The sequence below is a fragment of the Spinacia oleracea genome, chromosome 3 (assembly GCF_020520425.1).
Source record: "Spinacia oleracea cultivar Varoflay chromosome 3, BTI_SOV_V1, whole genome shotgun sequence".
Lineage (NCBI taxonomy): Eukaryota > Viridiplantae > Streptophyta > Magnoliopsida > Caryophyllales > Amaranthaceae > Spinacia > Spinacia oleracea.
The window spans coordinates 142,710,417-142,730,685 of NC_079489.1; the positions used below are offsets into that span (position 1 = coordinate 142,710,417).

The 20,269-nt window shown below is 38.0% G+C and overlaps 1 protein-coding gene and 1 long non-coding RNA gene across 2 annotated transcripts; one reads left to right on the forward strand and one right to left on the reverse strand.

Annotated features, from left to right (window-relative positions):
* Positions 1 to 1,591: 1,591 nt before the first annotated feature.
* On the reverse strand, positions 1,592 to 4,258 carry LOC130470555 (uncharacterized). The gene is made up of 5 exons (XR_008931195.1): positions 4,146 to 4,258; positions 3,584 to 4,016; positions 3,093 to 3,353; positions 1,935 to 1,962; positions 1,592 to 1,651 (listed from the first exon to the last, which is right to left on the reverse strand). It is a non-coding gene; the product is annotated as an uncharacterized lncRNA (long non-coding RNA).
* On the forward strand, positions 4,161 to 20,229 carry LOC110775283 (DNA polymerase alpha catalytic subunit). The gene is made up of 33 exons (XM_021979886.2): positions 4,161 to 4,508; positions 4,644 to 4,773; positions 4,856 to 6,034; positions 6,133 to 6,303; positions 6,396 to 6,479; positions 6,612 to 6,686; positions 7,120 to 7,184; positions 8,070 to 8,160; positions 8,238 to 8,426; positions 9,084 to 9,241; positions 9,395 to 9,509; positions 10,409 to 10,588; positions 10,671 to 10,784; positions 11,085 to 11,204; positions 11,293 to 11,598; positions 11,686 to 11,778; positions 13,848 to 13,966; positions 14,077 to 14,149; positions 14,236 to 14,292; positions 14,376 to 14,468; positions 15,116 to 15,238; positions 16,079 to 16,176; positions 16,337 to 16,382; positions 16,664 to 16,777; positions 16,891 to 16,974; positions 17,087 to 17,197; positions 17,284 to 17,373; positions 17,460 to 17,536; positions 17,793 to 18,012; positions 18,880 to 18,933; positions 19,018 to 19,137; positions 19,216 to 19,290; positions 19,781 to 20,229. The coding sequence occupies exons 3-33, from the start codon at positions 4,910 to 4,912 to the stop codon at positions 19,925 to 19,927; spliced, it is 4,587 nt and encodes a 1,528-aa protein (XP_021835578.1). The 5' UTR covers positions 4,161 to 4,508; positions 4,644 to 4,773; positions 4,856 to 4,909; the 3' UTR covers positions 19,928 to 20,229.
* Positions 20,230 to 20,269: the final 40 nt, after the last annotated feature.

A 20,269-nucleotide genomic window follows, 5' to 3' on the forward strand; every position in this document is an offset into this window, starting at 1 on the left:
TGAACTCTGAAACCGAGAAACACCTCCGGACATAATAAGGATGACAACTCTTACCTTATGTTCAAGAGCAAGCATCGAGTGACAAAGGAATTAGGAAATGCACACTTGTCCCTAAGGACAAGTGGGAGACTGGAGGAAATAATGCCCTTGGTCCAAGTATGCATTTAATGATAAGTCTAATAAATGCGGTTCAGTATTAGTTATACAAGTTAATAATTCAGTGAGATCAAGTGAACTGAATGCCTAGCTAGAGGCCGCTTCAGTTCAAGTGGATTAATGATATTAATCCACAGCTTACTCCGGAAACGGAAATATTGTCAGAATCGGAAATATTATCGGAAACGGAAAATAATTCCGGAAACGGAAATATTAAATATTTGTTCGAGACGGAAATTAATTCCGGAATCGGAAATGTTAAATATTGTTCGTATCGGAAATGAATTCCGGAATCGGGAAATTAATCGGAAGCGCGTCGTACGAATTAGCATCGGACGAGCTTGCTAGACGAAGGCCCAGCACGAAGCCAGGCCCGCGTCCAGCAAGCCAGCGCGCCACACGAACAGCCAAGGCCACGCCAGGCCCAACGCAAGGCCAGGCCCAGCAGGCCGTGGCTGCGCGCGCAGCTGCGTGCAATGGGCTGCGAGCAATGCTGCTGCTCGCGTGGGCCGAGTGGCCGTGTGGGCTGTGCGCAGGCATGGCCTGCACGCTTACGGGTCATGCTCGTGTAGAGTTCGTGTTCACATACGAAACCTAAAGCGTATAAGATTCGTTTAAAGATTAAATTCCTAATCCTAAAAGATAAATTAATTAAATAAGAGTTCTATTAGGATTCTAATTTAATTAATTCGTATCCTACTAGGATTCGATTACTTATTCCATGGCCTATAAATATGAGTTAAGGGCTCATAATTTAAAAAAGAGTTTCAAGTATTCAAAGGTAAGAATTTAAGCAAAAATCCAGTCAAACACTTGCCCCATAATAACCGAATATTACTAGTACCTTAAGGGCGATTCTAGTTGGTCAATCTTAAGGCGGATCCGGACGTGCTATGGACTTTCTACGGAGGGACGACACTTGGAGTCCTAAAGACTTGTTCTTGTTTGGTTCGGGCGCAGCAAGGGAGGACACGCTACAAAGTGTATGCATCTAAATTATGTTAATTGTTATGTGGCAATTAATTTTGAATCCTGGCATTTATGGTTATTTCCGCATGATTTATATTCGTTTATATGTATCATAACCTAACAGGATTGATACCTAACTCAAGCATATGCTGTAGAAAACAGGAATACAAACAACATTATAGCATGTATTGTCCATATAAAGGGGCCATTAGTATGATCCAATAAGGAACGGGAAATCACATGCATAGGCATTATGTCAGGGAATATCAGATTAGTGGTAGATTTTAGAAAGTCAGTTAGATTTTAGATTCAGGAAATCAGTTAGATTTTCAGTAGTTTTCCCTGGCTATTTTAAAATCACATTGTTACCCTGATCGCTTGTGATCACATGATGTTTACAGGGAAAAAGAGAAAGATATCAGACCAAGATATCACATCATAAAAGAAAAAAAATATGTAATGCTCACCGATTTCCTTCTTGGATAACTGTCATTTGCACGGTGCCACATCAAATGGACATTACTATCTAGAAATAACAATACAGAATATGTGAGGCAATCTGATTCATTAAGAGGCAGTAACAAAAGGGTAATCTAGCTGATCTAACAATCATATAGCTCAATAAAGTAAAGTGTAATAAAAATATACATGTAAAGCCATATTTTTAATCAAATCACCACGTGCTTGCTTTTGACTAAGTTAAATTCCAAATAATTATAACATCCACAATTTCAAACATTATAGAAATTAATACAATCAAATATCAGGATAATTCAATCAATTTAACAAAAAAAAAAATCATCAATTACCTTAGCAAATTCCTGACCGGATCTCTTTCTTTCGAGGATGTCAACAAATTCACCGGACATGCAATATAAGAAAACACCATGATCAATTTAATTTAAGCAAGTACATTTTCACAAATAAAATAAAGACAACAGTACAAAATCCTCAAATTTGAACTATTAACAACGCAAATTTGTAAGGAAACCCCTTTCCGGTAGCACAATATCTAGGGTCAACAAAATTAACATTAAGTTCCAGTACCATAGATATCATCAGCTCGGTAAAACTCTTACAAAATACAAAAACTTTTGTGTGCCCCCGATCTACGGTATTTTACTGTAGATCCAAATATAAAAGTGAACCAGACCTGTAGATCCAAATATAAAAGTGAACCAGACCAAAGATATAAGTGACCTTATTTGAGGACTAAATTTACCTTACTCAAGGATAAATGTGACCCTAACCATTGAAAAAATGCGGCTTTAGCAATAAACAATGAAGTGCCCTGATCAAGAGTGATATGCTTGTTACAAGTTATAACTATGACCAATACAACACCAACAATGAAATTTTACACCAAAACACAAGTGTAATATAAGTAGTAGGCTACGTAGAGTTTGACCCCACACCGTGTACAATATTATACATTGCTCTACCATTTGAGCTAATAGCCTTGAAAATAAGGTAACTTATAACTACAATAAAGAAAATTATAACATCAATAAGGGTAACCAAAAGAACAGAACAGGTGCGGATAACCTTCCTCTTTTAGGCCGCCACACAATATATTATCGTAGATCGATCTTTTTGAAAAGTTTGTGTACAAAATAAGACTCGACTGAACCCCACCACCATCCAACCAATCAATCGCAATCCAATTGACTGAACTTGAGGTATAGTTAGCAAATGACTCATGCAAAAACAACCCAAAAACAGAAAAATGGAGAAGGGATTTTCTAGGGCAATAACAACAATGCCCACAAGGTATTCGACAAAAGTCCAATGCCCAATTCACTACCCCATTAAATAATTCAACCTCTACCCATATCACCAATCCTCATCCAATTGCAATAATAACAAAAACCCTCTTCAATTAGCAACTAAATTCAACCAAACCACACAAAAATCAATACAAACTCACAACATTCATAATTAACAGAGAAGAGGGAGAAGAGAGAAACCTGCACCAATGAGAAGATGATCTTTCCCAGAGCCATGTCTGGTACAAAACCCCACCGAAAACCCTCCAAATAAACTAACTCCCAATACTCGGAACAAAAAATATAGCTACTTTCTTCCCTTCTTTCCCCTTTTACCAAAAATAAATAAAAATCCAGATCAAAATTAAAAAATATTTTAGAGGAAGACGGAGGAAGGAGGAGATTCGAAAGGAGATTGTACGAGCATATCATCTTGTTCCTCTTCTTTGCCACCTCCTCCGCCTGTTTCAGAGAATTTACAAGAAATTTATACCAAAAATATTGAGAAAAAATCATAAATTTTGCTAAGTATTCATCTTCCTAAAAATGAAATTAGTCATAAACATTCATTTTTGAGAAACAAAAACATAGCAACAAAATCACATGAAATTTTGCCTTAAACATTCATCTGAAACGTTAAGCAATAATAAACGACATAAAATAATAATTTAAATGAAAAATTGAAGACTTACACGGGACGATGAGAGCAGAGTTGCGGGAAGGGAAGTGATGAAGAAACCCAAAGTGACGAAAGGGAAAACATGGAGTAGAGGAGAAGGGGTGCGGGCGCAGAGCAAAAGTCTAGAAGGAGAAAAGGAACTAACCAGGAAAAAGGGAGAGAAAAGGAGAACGTGGAAGTGCAAAATGGTCCGCTCATTATTATTAAGAATAAGATAAAAATCAAAACAGAGCCTAAAATGAGGGTAGGGTGGGTACTTCCCTATTGCGTGAATAGTAAATCAAGTTTAAAGTTTTTTTTTTTTTTTGGTGTTAACATCCGGTTCTTCCTTAGGGATAATCCGGATTCGGGGCGAGTTCTGGGTGGTTAGGTTTCAGTCCCCTCCCAATTGTTGTTGCGCGGGATCGAACACGGGTTCTCCCTATCACGTTCAGTCCCAATCACCCCTGAACCAACAAACAATTGGTAAGTTTAAAGCTTTATAAGTGTTAAGATAACATTTGTACCAGCCGACTGATCAATTAAACTACTCCACTTTAAATTTACTTGGGTATGTGCTTAATTAAAGTATCTACCAATATTTTTCTTATCTTGGCAAATTGGAAGTTGATTTGTGAATTTGGGCATTTTGCTTGTGCTACTGTAGTTGTTTGGCTTATGAGGTAATGCTGCAATAATTTTCGAGATATCCTCATCTATGCTTGACTCTAATTGTAATCCCAATTGAAGCATGGAATTCTAGAAATCGCCCAACCATTTTACACCAGAGAGCTCAAGTCCAAACTTCCTTATTGAAACATTCTTCAATTGCTAACAAAGTTCCCCAAATTTCATCATCATTAATCGGAACCAGATGCTTCTTCTCTCCAGATGTTTCTTAACGTCGGCGGCGGCGTGCTTCTTCTCTTCCTTTGGCGCCATTAATGAGAAATTAAGAGGTTAAAGTTTTTAAATTTCATTTCATTTTTATGAAATTGTGAAGAAATTGCTGAATTTTTGTTCTTGCTTAGGTTCAATTTGTAATTATAGGTAATGTAATTGCTTGGTTTTGAAGAGGTTGTTTCAAATTGCAGTTGTAGGCACCGCAACTGGAAGTTACAGGTATTGCTGGAGAAGAAACGAGGAGTGAGAAAATTAAAAGAAGCCTAGCAAGTGAAACGAAGCGTTTTGGACCCCAACAAATTATTTGGCGCTAAAAACTCTGTAAATTCCCGCCCTTATTTTTTTGAGGGAGTACATTTTTAATACAAAAAAATCAGAAACTCATACCCGCAACCTTTCCCAGTTCACACTTCACACTAGAGAGCTCTAACTCTAAACTCCAAGAAGAGGGATAGAAATGGAGGACGACGATCAGTCGACGGTGGCCGGAAGACGGCGAGGCAGAGAAAAAAACATTGCCAGAGCGCAAGCCCTAGAACGCCTGAAAGCACGGCGCAGCGGCGAAGGCCGCCCTTCTTACGATATCAAGATGGATGCTCCCATCTACGACACTGTCGACGAAGACGAGTACCAAACAATTGTCACTAAACGCCGTGAAGAGTTCAGTGATTTTGTTGTTGGGGATGCAGGTGACGGATATATCGACGATGGCGAGGAAGAGGATTGGACTAAGGCTGGAGTTTCTTTTTCTTCCGATGAGGAGTTCGATGGCGAAGATGGAGAGAAATCGAAGCGTAAGAAGAAGGAGAAGGTGGATAAGGAGAAGAAGCCTTCTGCTACAACTAAGGCTCTCTCTGCTGCTGCTGCTTCGATGGGCAAACAACGGATTTCTTCCATGTTTACGACATCGGTGTTCAAGAAGAGGGATGAGGAGAAAGGGAAAGGGTTGTCGTGTGATAGTGTTGTTGATGATGTGATTGCTGAGTTTGCACCTGATGATGAGGATAGAGAGCGTCGGAGAAGACGGCAATCGAAGAATTTAGGGTTAGGGTTAGGGTTAGGGTTAGGCGTGAATGGGATTAATAAAATGAAGGTTGAGAAGCCAGTTGTTAGTGAATTTTCGAGGAAGGTTGAAGATGATTATAGACCTCTATCATCAGATTTTGCCCCAGTAATTAGGGTAACTGATGAAAAGGTAGTTGCAGAGGAGGAGAATTTGGATGATTTAAGTTTAATTGAGGGTGACATTATAGGTGGAGATGAACAGGGTGAGAAATTGGCGAATGCAATTGAAGGTAAGATTGAGCCAGCTTTGAAGGAGGAGGCTCAGAAGGAATTTACATTCAACGCGAAGATTAAGGAAGAAAATATTAAGTCTTTTAGTGCAGCTACTGAGTGGCAGGCAATCAACAATGCAGGGGAAGGAAGCGGTGCTGGGGGTAAGCCGGTTGAGACGAGTTTGGGTTCGGATGAGAAGCCGGAGTTTGTTTTGGAGACTGATGGATCATTGCCTTTCTATATACTTGATGCCTATGAAGAGATGTATAGTGCTAATGCTGGCACAATCTATCTATTTGGTAAAGTAAGTTACTGTATGGTTTTCTTAGTTTACCTCTTTATTGATTTGTTTGTGCAAATTGGATGGCTGATAATTCATATCATATGGTACAATTTTGTTAGGTCAAAGCAGGAAATGCATATCATAGTTGCTGCATTGTTGTGAAGAATATGCAGAGGTGTTTGTATGCTATACCAAGTAGTTCTGTTTTTCATAACGAGGTAGTCTTGAAGCTGGAGAAGGACTTAGCTGATAAGAAGATTTCAGCTGCAGAATTTCGCAACAAGCTTCATGTTAGTCGAGTCTCCTAGTACAATGAATTTAATCCCCCTACCCTTTCTTATGTTATTATGTTGATTGTCTTGGACTTTCATTTCTTTACTAGGAAGTTGCATCAGGATTGAAAACTGAAATGGCAAGACAGTTGGTAAACCTCAATGTTTCAGCGTTTAGCATGGCACCTGTTAAGGTTTGGAACCTTTTGCTGACATTTTTAATTTTTGATTTTTTTCTCTCTAGAGATTCAAGTTTATTAAATTGTGTTGGTTGTTTTTTTTTCTTAAATAATTGCTTACTTTTGTTTTGTTGGTATATGCTATAGAGGAATTATGCATTTGAGCGCGTTGACATACCTCACGGGGAGAACTATGTGCTTAAGATCAATTATCCATTCAAGGTATTTTGCATTATGTGAAATTTCTAACCAAAATTTTGACTGAAACATGCTTATGGAGACCTAAACACATGTTAGTAAAAGTTGGACTTCAAAAAAACCTATCTTTTTCTTAATATGGAGTACCATTGTTGAAGATGATGCCAAGTCAAAGTCCCAAGAACAAGTTCAAGATTGATTTTAGCTACTGCCTACTAGGCTACTAGTATAGCACGTTTAGTATTCTGTTAGCATAATATTTTCTGTTTTCCTATTTTATCTAGGTTTTACACTTTATGTTCTAGTTTAGTTATGTTAACTAGTACTCCGCATATAACAATACTTTCCATTTAAGCTTTGAATATACTCTTGATAAATATTCTTGCTTTATTTTTATTTTTATACATTTTGGTCTGTGCCTCTGTGGAAGTTATTTATGGTGATTTTTTCATTGCAGGACCCTCCACTCCAACCAGATCTAAAGGGAGATACCTTCTGTGCAGTGTTAGGGACTCACTCAAGGCAAGTAGCAAGCAGTAGACTAGTCCCCGATGTTTATGACAAACTTCGTTGTGTTGTGTCTGACCAAACACTGCCATCTTTAATGAGAATTGTTTCATAATTGTTTTCATCCACATTAGGGGGATTTTAGTGCGGACTGGGATAACTGAATTTCCATGTGTTCAATGCTTGTTCCTATTCCTTAGCTCTAAGTTTGTTATGCATATGCATATTCATACTTATTACTTGTTTAGCTTTGCAATGCTTACACATCGGTCATCTAAGATGCTATATTTTGTCTTTGATAATATTTTTAATGTTTTTTTTACTGGAGATAGTATCCCACTTTAACTGTTACCTGAAGTTGACTAAATATGCTTAGTCATGCACTTATGCTACGGACAAATTCACTGTATGCACTGTTAAAGGTCTTGCGGCTCTTCAATATCTAACATTTGTTACCCTGTGCAAGTTGTCATCTCTGCATTATGTGAGAATTGAGCTCTTTTTAGATTGAGGAAATAGTGATCTCTCACCTTTTATTTCTATGGTTGATCAGGTATACGTTCCATTTGATGTCATCACATACTTTACGTATAGCTTCAATGGTTTACCATAGTAATAGTTGACAAAAGCTTATGAATCTCTTGGCTTATAATCTTTTTGCTGTTTGCTGGTACTTGTCGTCATTGTTGGTTTAGTTACTACTGTCTGATAGTCTTGTCGTTAATAGCTGTGTCCAAGTCATCGAAGGCTTGTTGATAATGCTACACGGGTTTTCTTATAGTAGCTCTGTCCATATTCTCTTTGCTTTGATGATTTGGTTCCTTTTTACTTTAGGACGACGTGAGTTACTTTGGTCTTGATTGTATGTAAGTAATAATGAATTGAGTAATTCATTGACAGTGCCCTGGAACTCTTTCTGGTCAAGAGGAACATAAAAGGACCATCTTGGTTGTCAATATCTAAATTCTCTAGTTGCCCTTCGCATCTACGGGTTAGATTTGCAACTCTAATACATATTGATTTTAACATATATATGTGGTTCAATATCTGAGAAGTTCTTTTGGGCAGGTGAGCTGGTGCAAATTTGAGATAACGGTGGACTGTTCAAAGGACATCCAAGTGTCGACCTCTACCAAGAATACTGCTGAGATTCCCCCAATCATTGTTACAGCAATCAATTTGAAAACAATTATCAATGAGAAACAGAATATCAACGAAATTGTTTCAGCGTCCATTATCTCCTGTAGTAAAGCAAAGGTATGCTTCAGATGATTTCCTATGGGCCATGCATGGGTGGAAAGGAGTTTTATAGTACTGTTGTCGCTATCCTTTATGTATCCTTTGCCCCGCCAATCTTAACTTTTTTTTGCTGGCTAATGCGCATGCGCCCATTCTGTTTCTCTACATAGACACTACTATTGGCCACTACTATTGCTGGGCTAAGCTAGACAATACTATTGGCCAAACCAGAATAGATTATTGAGCTCCTTGTTCTTTCAGTTTTGTCACGTCCGTTGTTTGACAATTTGAAATAACACCTCGACAGTCTTATCTCCCACAGTTCCATTTTTGGTTGAGAAACTCAACCAGTACCCTTAACAAGTTAACATAATCTGCCACGTGGGGGAAACAAAGGATATCAAGAAGCTTCAGTATTCGTATAAATCTATCCACTCAGTTTAATAAGACGATGAATTTTGTGTATATCTCCATGCTCCTGCAATATTAACAACAACTAACAAGAGAAGAAAAGGGATAAGAGGAATCAAGTCTTTGTCTGAGCCTCAATCTTACTCCAACTCGCAATATACAATATTTATGGATAACCTTTTCTTTTGAAAACACATATAGACAAATCTATCACATTTGTATGTAGTCATCAGAATGCTTCACTAACTCCTTCCCAATCTTCAGATTGACACTCCAATGCTGGCTTCAGAGTGGAAGAGACCCGGTGTGCTTAATCATTTTACTATTGTAAGGAAGCTTGATGTATGGCCAGTGAAATTCCAAACAAAAGTTGAGGAAAAAAATACAAAGGCCGGAAGCACCATACTTCATTTTGAGACAAGGCATTTCTTCTTTGTAAATATAATTTTTGTTGAATCTATGTTTCATTTTACTAGAAATGTTAAGCTCCAAAACATGTCTCATTTGCATGTCTTGTGTTTTTAGGTCGACGCAGTAATTTGTGTATTCTGATTTGTTAATTTGTTATGTCACAGCGAAAGAGCTCTGCTGACCCGTCTGCTGACAGAGATGTTCAAGTTGGACAGTGATGTTCTTGTGGGCCATAATATTTCTGGATTTGATCTAGATGTTCTCCTTCATAGAGCTCAGGTAGGTAGAGTAGGAGATACCTGTACTGCAGCATTTTCATTTAGGGCTAGTAATTGTGGAGGTTTTTTCCCTTAGTTGCATTGATTGAAATGAAACATGTATCTGGAAGCTAGTTCAGTTGACCATCAGGTGTTGTCAGTGAATAAAAAGGCGCGCCTAGGCGCAAGGCGTTTGGAGCCAGCGCCTTTTATTGTCTGGGCTAGGCGATTTTGATGAGGTGCACCTATGGCGCAAAAAGGCGCACCTTGAGGCGCACCCCCTCGAGGCACACCATTTTTTCACAATTTTTTTACTTTTTATTAGGGAGCCTCACTTCAATGAGGCGTACCGAGGCGCATCTAAGGTTATGGGAACTCCAAATCGCCTTGGTGCGCGTTGAGCCTTTTTATACATTGGGTGGTGTACTAAGAAGGAGAAGAATCTTGGACCTGTCATTGTTGGTAGGAGAGTAAAATTTAATTATTTGGTGGGGGTATTTGAAATGAAAGAAATGGATGAAATATTAAGCAAAAATCCTTTCTAAAGGTGGGTAGCGTTTCAAAAAAGTTGATGCTGTTTCCCCATGGCGAATTTGGAATATTAAGCAAAAATCGTTTGAAACAAGTGTGTTTTTTGAGTATCTTGTACAGTTGATGTTAAATACTTTGGCTTATCCTTCCTTGTTATATATAAATTAAGGTGTTCGCTGCTTGCATATTCTTTTTGGTACTGGAGATTTGATTGCGTCTTGGACTCTTGGGTTTTTTTGTTGGTGTTGTTGTTGCAAGCTTCCTTTTTGTGTAGGATTCACAATTTGTTGGTGTCCCTTTTAAAAGTATTCTTTATCACCTATATTGAAAGCAGAACAGAGCATTGCAAAATGTTGTAACCTGATTTGCTGCTATGTCTGAGTTTTGCAGTCATGCAAAGTACCAAGCACCACATGGTCTAAAGTAGGTCGTCTCAAAAGAACTACAATGCCAAAGCTGACAAAGGGAAGCACCGTTTTTGGATCAGGAGCAAGTCCAGGAATAATGACTTGTATTGCTGGCCGCCTCTTGTGTGACACATTTTTGTGCTCCCGAGACCTCTTAAAGGAGGTATTGTATTTGGGTATCAACGTGTTAGGGGCATGAAATTATTAGTATGTTTTGACTTTTCAACTAAGAATTTGTTTTGTAGGTGAGCTATTCATTGACAGAACTAGCAAAGACTCAGCTGAACAAAGACCGGAAGGAGATTGCTCCAAAAGATATTTCCAGCATGTACCAAAGAACTGAATCTCTTATGGATCTTGTATGTTAAGACTGTCTTTGCTTTCATATTTGCCAATCTTGAATCTTATGATGGTCATTTTTGAATTCTGATAATCTTGCTAAGGAAATGTCTTGGTCACTTCTGAATGTTGTTTGTAATTGAATGCCTAAGTATTGAAAATTGAATTTGACTGTGCAAGCTACTCTAGGAAATAGACTTCAATGTGACTTTCCATGGAAGTTCTGAATTATGTATTCGTATTATTAATTTAGTTATGCTCCAACGACCAACCTGATGTCTTCTATCATGTTCATGCCTAACACGGATTTGTATTTACAGATTGAATGCAACGAGACAGATGCATGGCTGTCTATGGAACTGATGTTCCACTTAAGCATTCTTCCACTTACACGTCAACTGACTAATATCAGCGGCAACCTTTGGGGAAAGACTCTACAAGTCGGTGCTCAAATGACTTCATATACTGTACATTTTTTGGTGTCCTTTCTGCGCATGAAATTTATGTGCATTGTTAATCTATTTTCAGGGAGCTAGAGCGCAACGGGTAGAATATCTTCTGTTGCATGCATTTCATGCAAAGAAGTATATTGTTCCTGACAAACATTCATCACGTGGAAAGGAAAATAAATTGACAAAGCGCAAAATAGAAAATGCCGTTGACATAGATTTGGATAACTTAAACAATGTGAATGAGGTTCAGCACGAAGATCATGGGAAGGGCAAGAAAGGTCCTGCCTATGCAGGTGGATTGGTTTTAGATCCCAAAAGAGGTTTATATGACAAATACGTGCTACTTTTGGACTTCAACAGTCTTTATCCTTCTATCATTCAGGTTTTGTAAATCTCTCTATTAGACTTTCTCATGTTACTCTTCTGATGTGACAAATTGTCTAACGGGTATTTTTTTGGATTCTGTCAGGAGTACAATATATGTTTTACAACAGTTGAGAGATTTCCTGATGTATCAGTTCCACGAATACCATCTTGTGAGAAAACAGGATTGCTACCTGAGGTATAATTTTTCTTCTATATTAATTGAGGTTCTCCCCTTTCTTTTTCCGTCTTTCTCATTTTTTTGATTATAGTAGTGTTGTACCGTTGGCTCCGCCTTTTGTTTTTGATTTTAGAACTTTCTCATACTGGTCTGGATTTTTTTTCCTCCTTTTCTTGTGTGTTGATTGACTCTGTCTTTTTTGGCTGTTTATTTGTGCTACTTATTGTCTTCAATTAGTTTAGTGTAAGTGCATCTCTGTTTGTCCTATCGACTTTTAAGACCAATCTTGGAGACATGGACTATAGTGGATGTTGGTCAGAGGCTCATTACAAAGTTTAGTTGGAGAAGGTCTTCAGAATCACTTTGCCCGGAGATCGTTCACTATTAGGGATGCGACAAACTTGTTTTTTTTGAAATCTATTTCCTGAAACTTTGGTCGAGCTTCCTATGGTTTGTTGCTGCTTGACAAAGAATACGTTCATAACCAACCTTCCGTGTGGTATAACCACATAAGCCTTTTGATTGGTTGCTGCTGCTTGAAGATAAAGGCCTAGTGGCCTACCCATCTCTGTTAGGATGTCTGCAGATGCATAAAGAAGTTCAGAAGAGCTGGTTATGGACCCACACCAACCACAAATCCACAATTCTTTCTACTGCTCTTTGTGATTTGCAGATGCCAGTACTGTCTTGATTAGTTAAGGAGGAGTTCTTCTGTTGTCTTAGAGCCTTTAATAATCTCGATCTGTAGGAAGGTCTCACCTCTACAGTGGCTTACCCTAAAATAACAAAAATAAAACCTCTTAGCTGAAATGTCAATATTAAGGCTTCACCTTCCTCTATCCTGCTTCATATCTTGTCCATTTCGAGAACATCACTAACGAAGAGCAGGTATCGAAGACCGTGAACAGTTCTTTTATGGTCTGGATAAATGATAGATTTCATGACCTGATTGGGACAATCTGGTGTGGGAAAAAGATAAGTATCCTTGGGCAGAGGATGGTTCCGTCATGTATATGGTGTCAAAATGTTTCTATGGTTAGTTAATGATTGTGGCAGTTTTTGTTGGTGCCAGAGCTTATTGGCTTAAAGTGATTTGTAGTAATAGAATCTCTGACACACCAGATCGGATGCGGTGGAAGACCTAGAGGTAGTAACATTTATTGTGCAGGTTCTTAGAAGTTTCTTTTTCACGAGGAGGATCTCGTTTCTTCCCACTTGTTGATGGAAGATGGGTTTTGGTGGTAAATTTATTCAAAGAGGATTTATGGATTGAAATCCCTTTCCATGCAATCATTCCCTTTTAAAATTATCTCATCTCATTATCATTTTCCTGTATTTCATGCTCCTCTTCACTTCTTCAAATAGTGTCTGTCTCCCGGTCTTCTATGTGTGGGGCCGTGGGGGCAACTTTATGGGGCAGCATCCTAGAGTATTAAGTATTTGGCTCTCCATTTGGGTTTCATTTGGCTTCCTTTTGTGCTTTTTGCCTACAATATTTGTACAAAATATCTTCAGTCTGCCTGTCAGCTACCCAACAGACTTAGAAGGTTTTGCTGATGTAAAATGTTCTTCTCTGATCATATATTATCTTCTTAGCTAATTTATCTTCCAACTAAAAGTTTTCTCTTACAAAAGCCTGATGTTTCCATAGCATCTTCATTACATGCAGTCGAGAAAAATGAGCATTTTATGCCCAAGTACCAAGAAGCCAACAGGGAACAGAGACAGTGTAGCTGTTATCAGACTTATCATTGCCTTGCTCGCTGACATATTTGTCAAGTTGGGCATCAAATTAAGATAAACTATGTGCGAAAAAATAATTTCTTATTGTTTACCTAGGAGGCTAGGAGTGATTTCCACTTCCTTCAACTTACTGCTCTGAAGGATGGCATTATTTGACAATGGAGCAAATCTGCCCCTAATTTTGGTGGCATGCCTTTATTTTAGGATATTGAACCCCGCCAACAGATGCACAAAATTCAAACTACAGCTGGGCCTTATTTTCCTGAATATTTTCATTATTAGATAAAGTCTGTCTCTACTTTTCCCTCTCTGACTTCACCAGATATCATTTTTCTCCGCCATAGTTGCTTAAGAATTTGGTTGAGAGGAGGAGAATGGTGAAGTCTTGGCTAAAGACAGCATCAGGTCTCAAGGCCCAACAGTTTGACATACAGCAGCAAGCACTTAAGCTCACAGCAAACAGGTTGATGTTTCTTGTTGATTCTCTTTTCACTCTTAAAGCTTTTCTGGATATTTTTCTATTTGGTTTGATTAATTTCCGTGTTAACTTTTTCCTCATTATTTCCCGTGCAGTATGTATGGATGCCTGGGTTTTTCCAACTCAAGATTTTATGCGAAGCCCCTTGCAGAACTTATAACTCTGCAGGTAAGATGTTCTTTAATGTCATTACAGAAGCTGGTTTTCAATATTTTATCTCAACAGACATTGACAAAGCCACAATCAATATGCAGGGAAGAGAGATTTTGCAAAGTACTGTTGACCTTGTGCAGAACATGCTGAACTTAGAGGTTAGGCCATTAGTTTGGTTGACTGTTATAGCAATTAATCACTGTATGTCTAATCATATCTGATAATTTGTTATATTTGGCAGGTTATTTATGGTGATACAGATTCAATCATGATATATACTGGGCTTGATGATATAGCAAAGGCCAAAGCCATTGCTGGAAAAGTCATCCAAGAGGTGACATAAACTCTCTTAAGACTTTGTGGTTTACTTATTGATATTCCATATAAAGAATAGGATTTATCTGTTAAATGTTGGAATAAGTGTTGCAGCATTCATCTAATGGTTTAGCCATTTACTGGTTTTATCCATTTTTGGGGGAATGGGGGATTTGTGTATTGGTAGTTTGCTATATTTCTCCTAAGGGAGTGCTATTCTTGGGAGAGTTACTATGATGCGCATTCAACTTTCACATTTATAGTGTGTTTGGATGAGATAAATTAAAGAGATAGTGATTGCGAGAGGGATTGATTTTTCACTTATTTGGATATAAAAATAGGAAAGGAGAAGGACACCATTTTCTTTTTCGTTTCAAGTAAAACCAAATTCTTCCAAAGTTGCGAAGATTTGGAAAGAAAAATGCTAGCCGACTCTCTTTATTTTCCTCCCTTCACCCCCTTACTTATCTTTCCCTCCCACCCCCTTATCCCGACCTTTGTTATGTAAATGCTTAACACACTGTTAGTGGGGCTCATGTTAAAGGGTGCTTCTAAGATGCTTTGTTAAGCCAGCAATATATGTTACTTCGAAGTGCTGCCTCCTTTTTGCTTCTTACTCTTTCTTTCTGCTTCGTTGCGAGTCTGATGCCTTTCATTTTCTTTCAGGTTAATAAAAAATACAGGTGTTTGGAAATTGATCTGGATGGGTTGTACAAGAGGATGCTGCTCCTCAAGAAGAAAAAGTATGCAGCTGTCAAATTACAATTTAGGGATGGAGCGACATATGAGGTATCTCTAGCAACCTTCTTGAAACTATATAGTGAGGCTGCTGCAGTATACTTCATCCGTTTTTTTAGTTGACACGCTTTCCTTTTTGGGAAAGTTCTTTTTAGTGGACACACTTCTTATTTTAGTATGTTTTGTAATGTAAATTTCCTATTTTCACCCTTACATGGGTATGTGGGTACATGTTTAGTGTGTTAGTAAGGGTATCTATTACATTATATTAAAACAGACACCAGGAATGACACATGTCACTTTCTGGTGTGAAATTTTCCCGCCAAAAATCCTTTCCTAAAATAAAAAAATCTACTTTATTCTTTTTCTTATTTTCTCTCCTTTTGTATAAACGTTTATATATGGAAAGATTTATAGGGTTATGGAATATGATATTATATTAGACAATTTCGGTAATATTTTAGTCAAATCTTTATATCAATAATAGAAAATATTCTTACTAATATTTTGGGCAAATTAGCATATTAAGAATATCAAATATTTTGGTCAAATCATCCCATTATATGATAAAAAGAGTACTTTCGAGATTTGTTAATTACGACATGGATTTAAGCGATAAATATCTTAGTGTTATAAAATATATATTACGACATGGATTTAAGCGATAAATATCTTAGTGTTATAAACTATATAAATATCTTAGTGTTATAAAATATATAAATAAATATTTTATACAAAAAAGATGATCAAACAATAATTTTCAAATACACGTGCGTGCACGGGACCTAATCTAGTTATTGTCTATAACCGTCCTTTGTCACCTTTTCTTTTACGTGCGTCAACTAAAATAGAACTGAAGAAGTATAATGAAAATTCTAATGGTTATTTCAGGTAATTGAACGGAAGGGCCTCGATATGGTACGTCGTGATTGGAGCTTGTTATCAAAACAAGTTGGGGACTTTTGCCTGAGTCAGATACTTTCCGGGGGGTGTGTTTCTAACTTGCGTCAAGTATTCCTTTTTTGAATTTTGCATTCTATTAAGTTTTGCAAATGGAATAGTATTTCTAGTAAAAAAACAAGGAATAGCATTCTTTTTCTCTGCCCCTTTTATGATATCAGCCAAGATTATGCTTTTCCCTGCTTGCAGATCCTGTGAGGATGTTGTGGAGTCGATACATAGTTATCTTATGAAGGTAAAAAATTTACCTTTTTTTTGTTGGCCAGTTATGTAATCATAGACGGCCAGAGATCAAACATCCAATTTGACTGCGATATAATTTAAATCTCTCATTGTTGATTACATCAGCAGAATTTCGATGTGTTCTCAAAAGTACTAATCCTCTGAAACTAATGAATGATTCAAGTTAGGTTCTAGAGTTCATATTAGATTATTGGTAATATGACAGTGACTAGAGAAATGAGTGAATGGTTCGGACTTTTTAGTGAAAAACTAAGCACTTGTGGTTCCCAACAGGTGGCAGAAGAGATGAGGAAAGGAGAAGTACCTCTAAAAAAATATGAAATCACAAAGTCATTGACAAAACCACCTGAAGCTTATCCCGATGCCAAAAATCAACCACATGTTCAGGTGATTGTTGTGGACATCCATAGTTCATTTATATACTTTCTTTAGTACCTAAATACCTGTGTACAGTACACACTGAATTGAATTGCAAAGCCTGAGTGTTTATCTTTTAATAGGTGGCATTGAGATTGAAACAAAAGGGTTTATCTTCGGGTTGTTCTGCAGGGGATACAGTTCCATATATTATATGCTGTGAGCAGGTTTGTCTAATCTGAATTTGTTATTTACAAAATTGAAGAACAATAAGTGCCTAGATAATGTGATATACGCTATGGATGCCAGCTTACTGCATTGGTATCTCTGATTTAACAGGAGACTACAGGGACTTCAAGTGGTATTGCCCAGCGAGCTAGACATCCTAGTGAATTGAATACAGACAACTCGACATGGATGATTGATATCAACTATTACTTATCTCAACAGGTTTTCTTTTTAGATTTCCATCTCGATGAGAATAAATGTTTTTTACAATCTTCATCAAATTTGAAGTCTTGATTCTATATTTGCAGATTCATCCTGTAGTGTCACGTTTATGTGCATCCATCCAGGGTACAGACCCTGCGCGTCTGGCTGACTGTCTGGGCCTTGATTCATCTAAGGTGAAAGCCACATTTTATTGACTCGTGCAGTTCTGCAGCTATGCCCTTATTTCTTCCTTTTTACTGACTTCCATTTATGTGTTCAGTTTCAAAGTAAATCTAATCAGATCACCAGCAATGATCCTTCGAGCTCATTATTGTCTTCTGTTGATGACGGGGACAGGTAAATGTTTGTGGTCACTTGGTTTCTGTTTTTAGTTCTCTGAATAATACTGAGTAGTTGTTAGACTTTCCATTAGTTGATTGAAGGTAGAAGCTGTTGAACTATTATCTTTGAAATTGAAGTGATAAACACTGCTGATTTTGTTAGATTTATAGTTCTATTTATTGGGATCCTCAATCAACTTTCATTCTAGAGTAATAAATTGCTGATCTGATGGATGGTCGACGAATTGATCTTGTATTGATGTGTGTTGCAGATATCAAGGATGTGAACCTTTGATGTTGTCTTGCCCTAGCTGCTCTTGCACTTTTGACTGCCCAATCATCTATAATTCCCTATGTAAATCAGTCGCAGAGAAGCCTAATAAAGCTCAGCCAGAGGAATCCACCGTCAAAATCAGCCATGGTTTGCGTTGCCCAAAGTGTCCAGAGGAAGGGAATGTTGGTCGATTATCTCCTGTGATGATTGCCAATCAGGTGACTCGAACTTTCTGGCCTCAGTTCCTTCGAATTTGCTAAATTTAAGGGGTTTCCGGTATTCAAAGTTGGAGATGGTAATTCAACCGTTCAAACAAACTATGTATGCTGCATGTAAGATGGCCGTGGGCCGGGGCAGGCTCCAGGCTGAGCCCACACGATGTGGGCCTAACGGGCTGGGCCCGAGCCAGGCCCACTCGATTTCGTGCTGTACCGGACCGGGCTGAAAAGTGGCTCAGGTCCACGGGCTTTCGTGCCAGGCCGGGTCCACCTGTCGTGCCTAAGCCTAGTTTTACTAAATTTAGTGCGCTTTGTCGTGCCGGGTCGAGTTGTGCCGTACTGCCGTGCCTTTTCTCAAAAAAAGCAGCCCAGGCCCGTCCCACGATTTCGTGCTTGTGTCGGGCCGTGCTTTTTTCGTGCCCGTGCCGGGTCGGGTGGGGTCTCGTACCGGCCCGCCCCACAGCCATTTTTAATGCAAAGTTCAGTACTCTATAGGCTGAGCTTTATACTTAGCTTGATCCCCAGTGTGTGCTGATTCTAGTACTTACCCATTTATGCATTAAGTGGGCTGCTGCCATCTGCTTCCTGCCTGAAAATGTAGCACTTAGGCTCTTATGTTACTCGGACTCGGTACTCATGTCTGACACGATTACGTGCCAATTTCCCTACTATGCTATTTTGTCAAAATTTTCCGTGAATTGGCCTAAATTTAAGTATTGAAATGTCCTACCATGTCTGAGTGTCGAGGATCCGACACAGGTAGGTGAAGTCAAGAGAGTCCAAGTAACATATCTTAGAGAGTTAGAGCCTCTAAGCCCCTTTCAAAACATAGCAAAACTAATTAAAATGGTCTTCTGACATTTCCAGGTTAAGAGACAAGCAGATGGTTTCATCTCAACGTATTACAGGGGGCTAATGACGGTAAGTCGGTAACTGCATCTCTAGATTATTTCTTCATTTGGTATTATTGGTTTGTGATATATCTAAAGCTCGTGTTTCTTGTAGTGTGATGATGAAACTTGCAAGTATACTACTCGTAGCTTAAATTTGCGGGTAATAGGTGATTGTGAGAGGGGAACTGTCTGTCCAAACTACCCTCGATGTAATGGTCGTCTTGTAAGAAAGGTATTCACCATTCTTGTACTGTGAACAGAGTATCAGACAGGACATTCTCACTAATTCATTGACTTTCTTTACCAACAGTATTTAGAGGTTGATCTATACAAGCAGCTGACGTATTTCTGCCACATACTGGATACTGTTCGTTGCATTCAGAAGGTAATGTCCTTTGTTCATAGTTCCTTGTGGCTCCGATTGTTTTGACGGAAAACACCTTTTCGGAAAATGATTTCCCCATTTTCTTTTGTTTGTTTTTATTAAGAGTGGAAAACAATTTCCCAAAGTTGGAAAGCAACTTTCTCTAGGGGAAAATCAATTTTCCTTTTGAAAAGAAGGAATGACACATTTTCCTCCATATTACCTACAATTCCTTTTTTCTCCCCTCATTCCGTTTCTATGTGTTTTCTTTAGAGTTTTTCGTGTAAGGAACCAAACAAAGGAAAATTATTTTCCCTTGATATTTTCCTATATAAATGTTTTCCGGTGAGACAAACGGAGCCTAAAACTAAGTCTACACCAAGTCACCAATGATGTCTTAGTTTATTGATTAAGACCGAGGGTCTGTGTATGATAGGTCTCAGGTTCGAATCTCCACTCCCCCCATCTATAATTTATATTGCTCTGACTCACTTTTATTTGGAACATGCAGGTAGATGATGCTGTAAGATTACCCCTTGAAAAGGAGCTTATTAGACTCCGGCCTATGGTTGAATTAGCGGCTAATGTCGCTCAGAAGTTGCGAGATCGTTGTGCTTATGGATGGGTTCAACTAAGTGACCTCTTTGCCACTCTTTGAAGTTACAGGCTAAAATGGGTGTTCTTTTAATCAAAATCTAGCAGTCGTTTGTAATTATTTTTAGGCTATTCATATTTTAGAAATCATAGCTTCTTTAAAACAGAAGAACATTTGGGAATTGGGATCCTTAAGCATCTCATTTACTAATAGATCTTCTCATAGTGCTGTTAGATGGCTACACTTGTTCTCTTTGCCTAAAAAATATACAAGTATCTATTATAAAAAATAACAGTTTTATTAATTTACTAAAGTTGTATTAATCAGCTTCAACTAATATATTTAGCATTAAAATTATTGAGCGATTTCCTTGAATAATGTGGAAAGATCCGTAAATTTTCAAAA

Excerpts from the sequence above, each read along its gene's own strand:
- LOC110775283 (XM_021979886.2), top strand. The coding sequence starts at position 4,910 with ATGGAGGACGACGATCAGTCGACGGTGGCCGGAAGACGGCGAGGCAGA. Across the intron at positions 6,304-6,395 it reads AATTTCGCAACAAGCTTCAT|GAAGTTGCATCAGGATTGAA; the intron begins GTTAGTCGAGTC and ends TTTCTTTACTAG. Across the intron at positions 11,779-13,847 it reads AAACAGGATTGCTACCTGAG|TTGCTTAAGAATTTGGTTGA; the intron begins GTATAATTTTTC and ends TCTCCGCCATAG.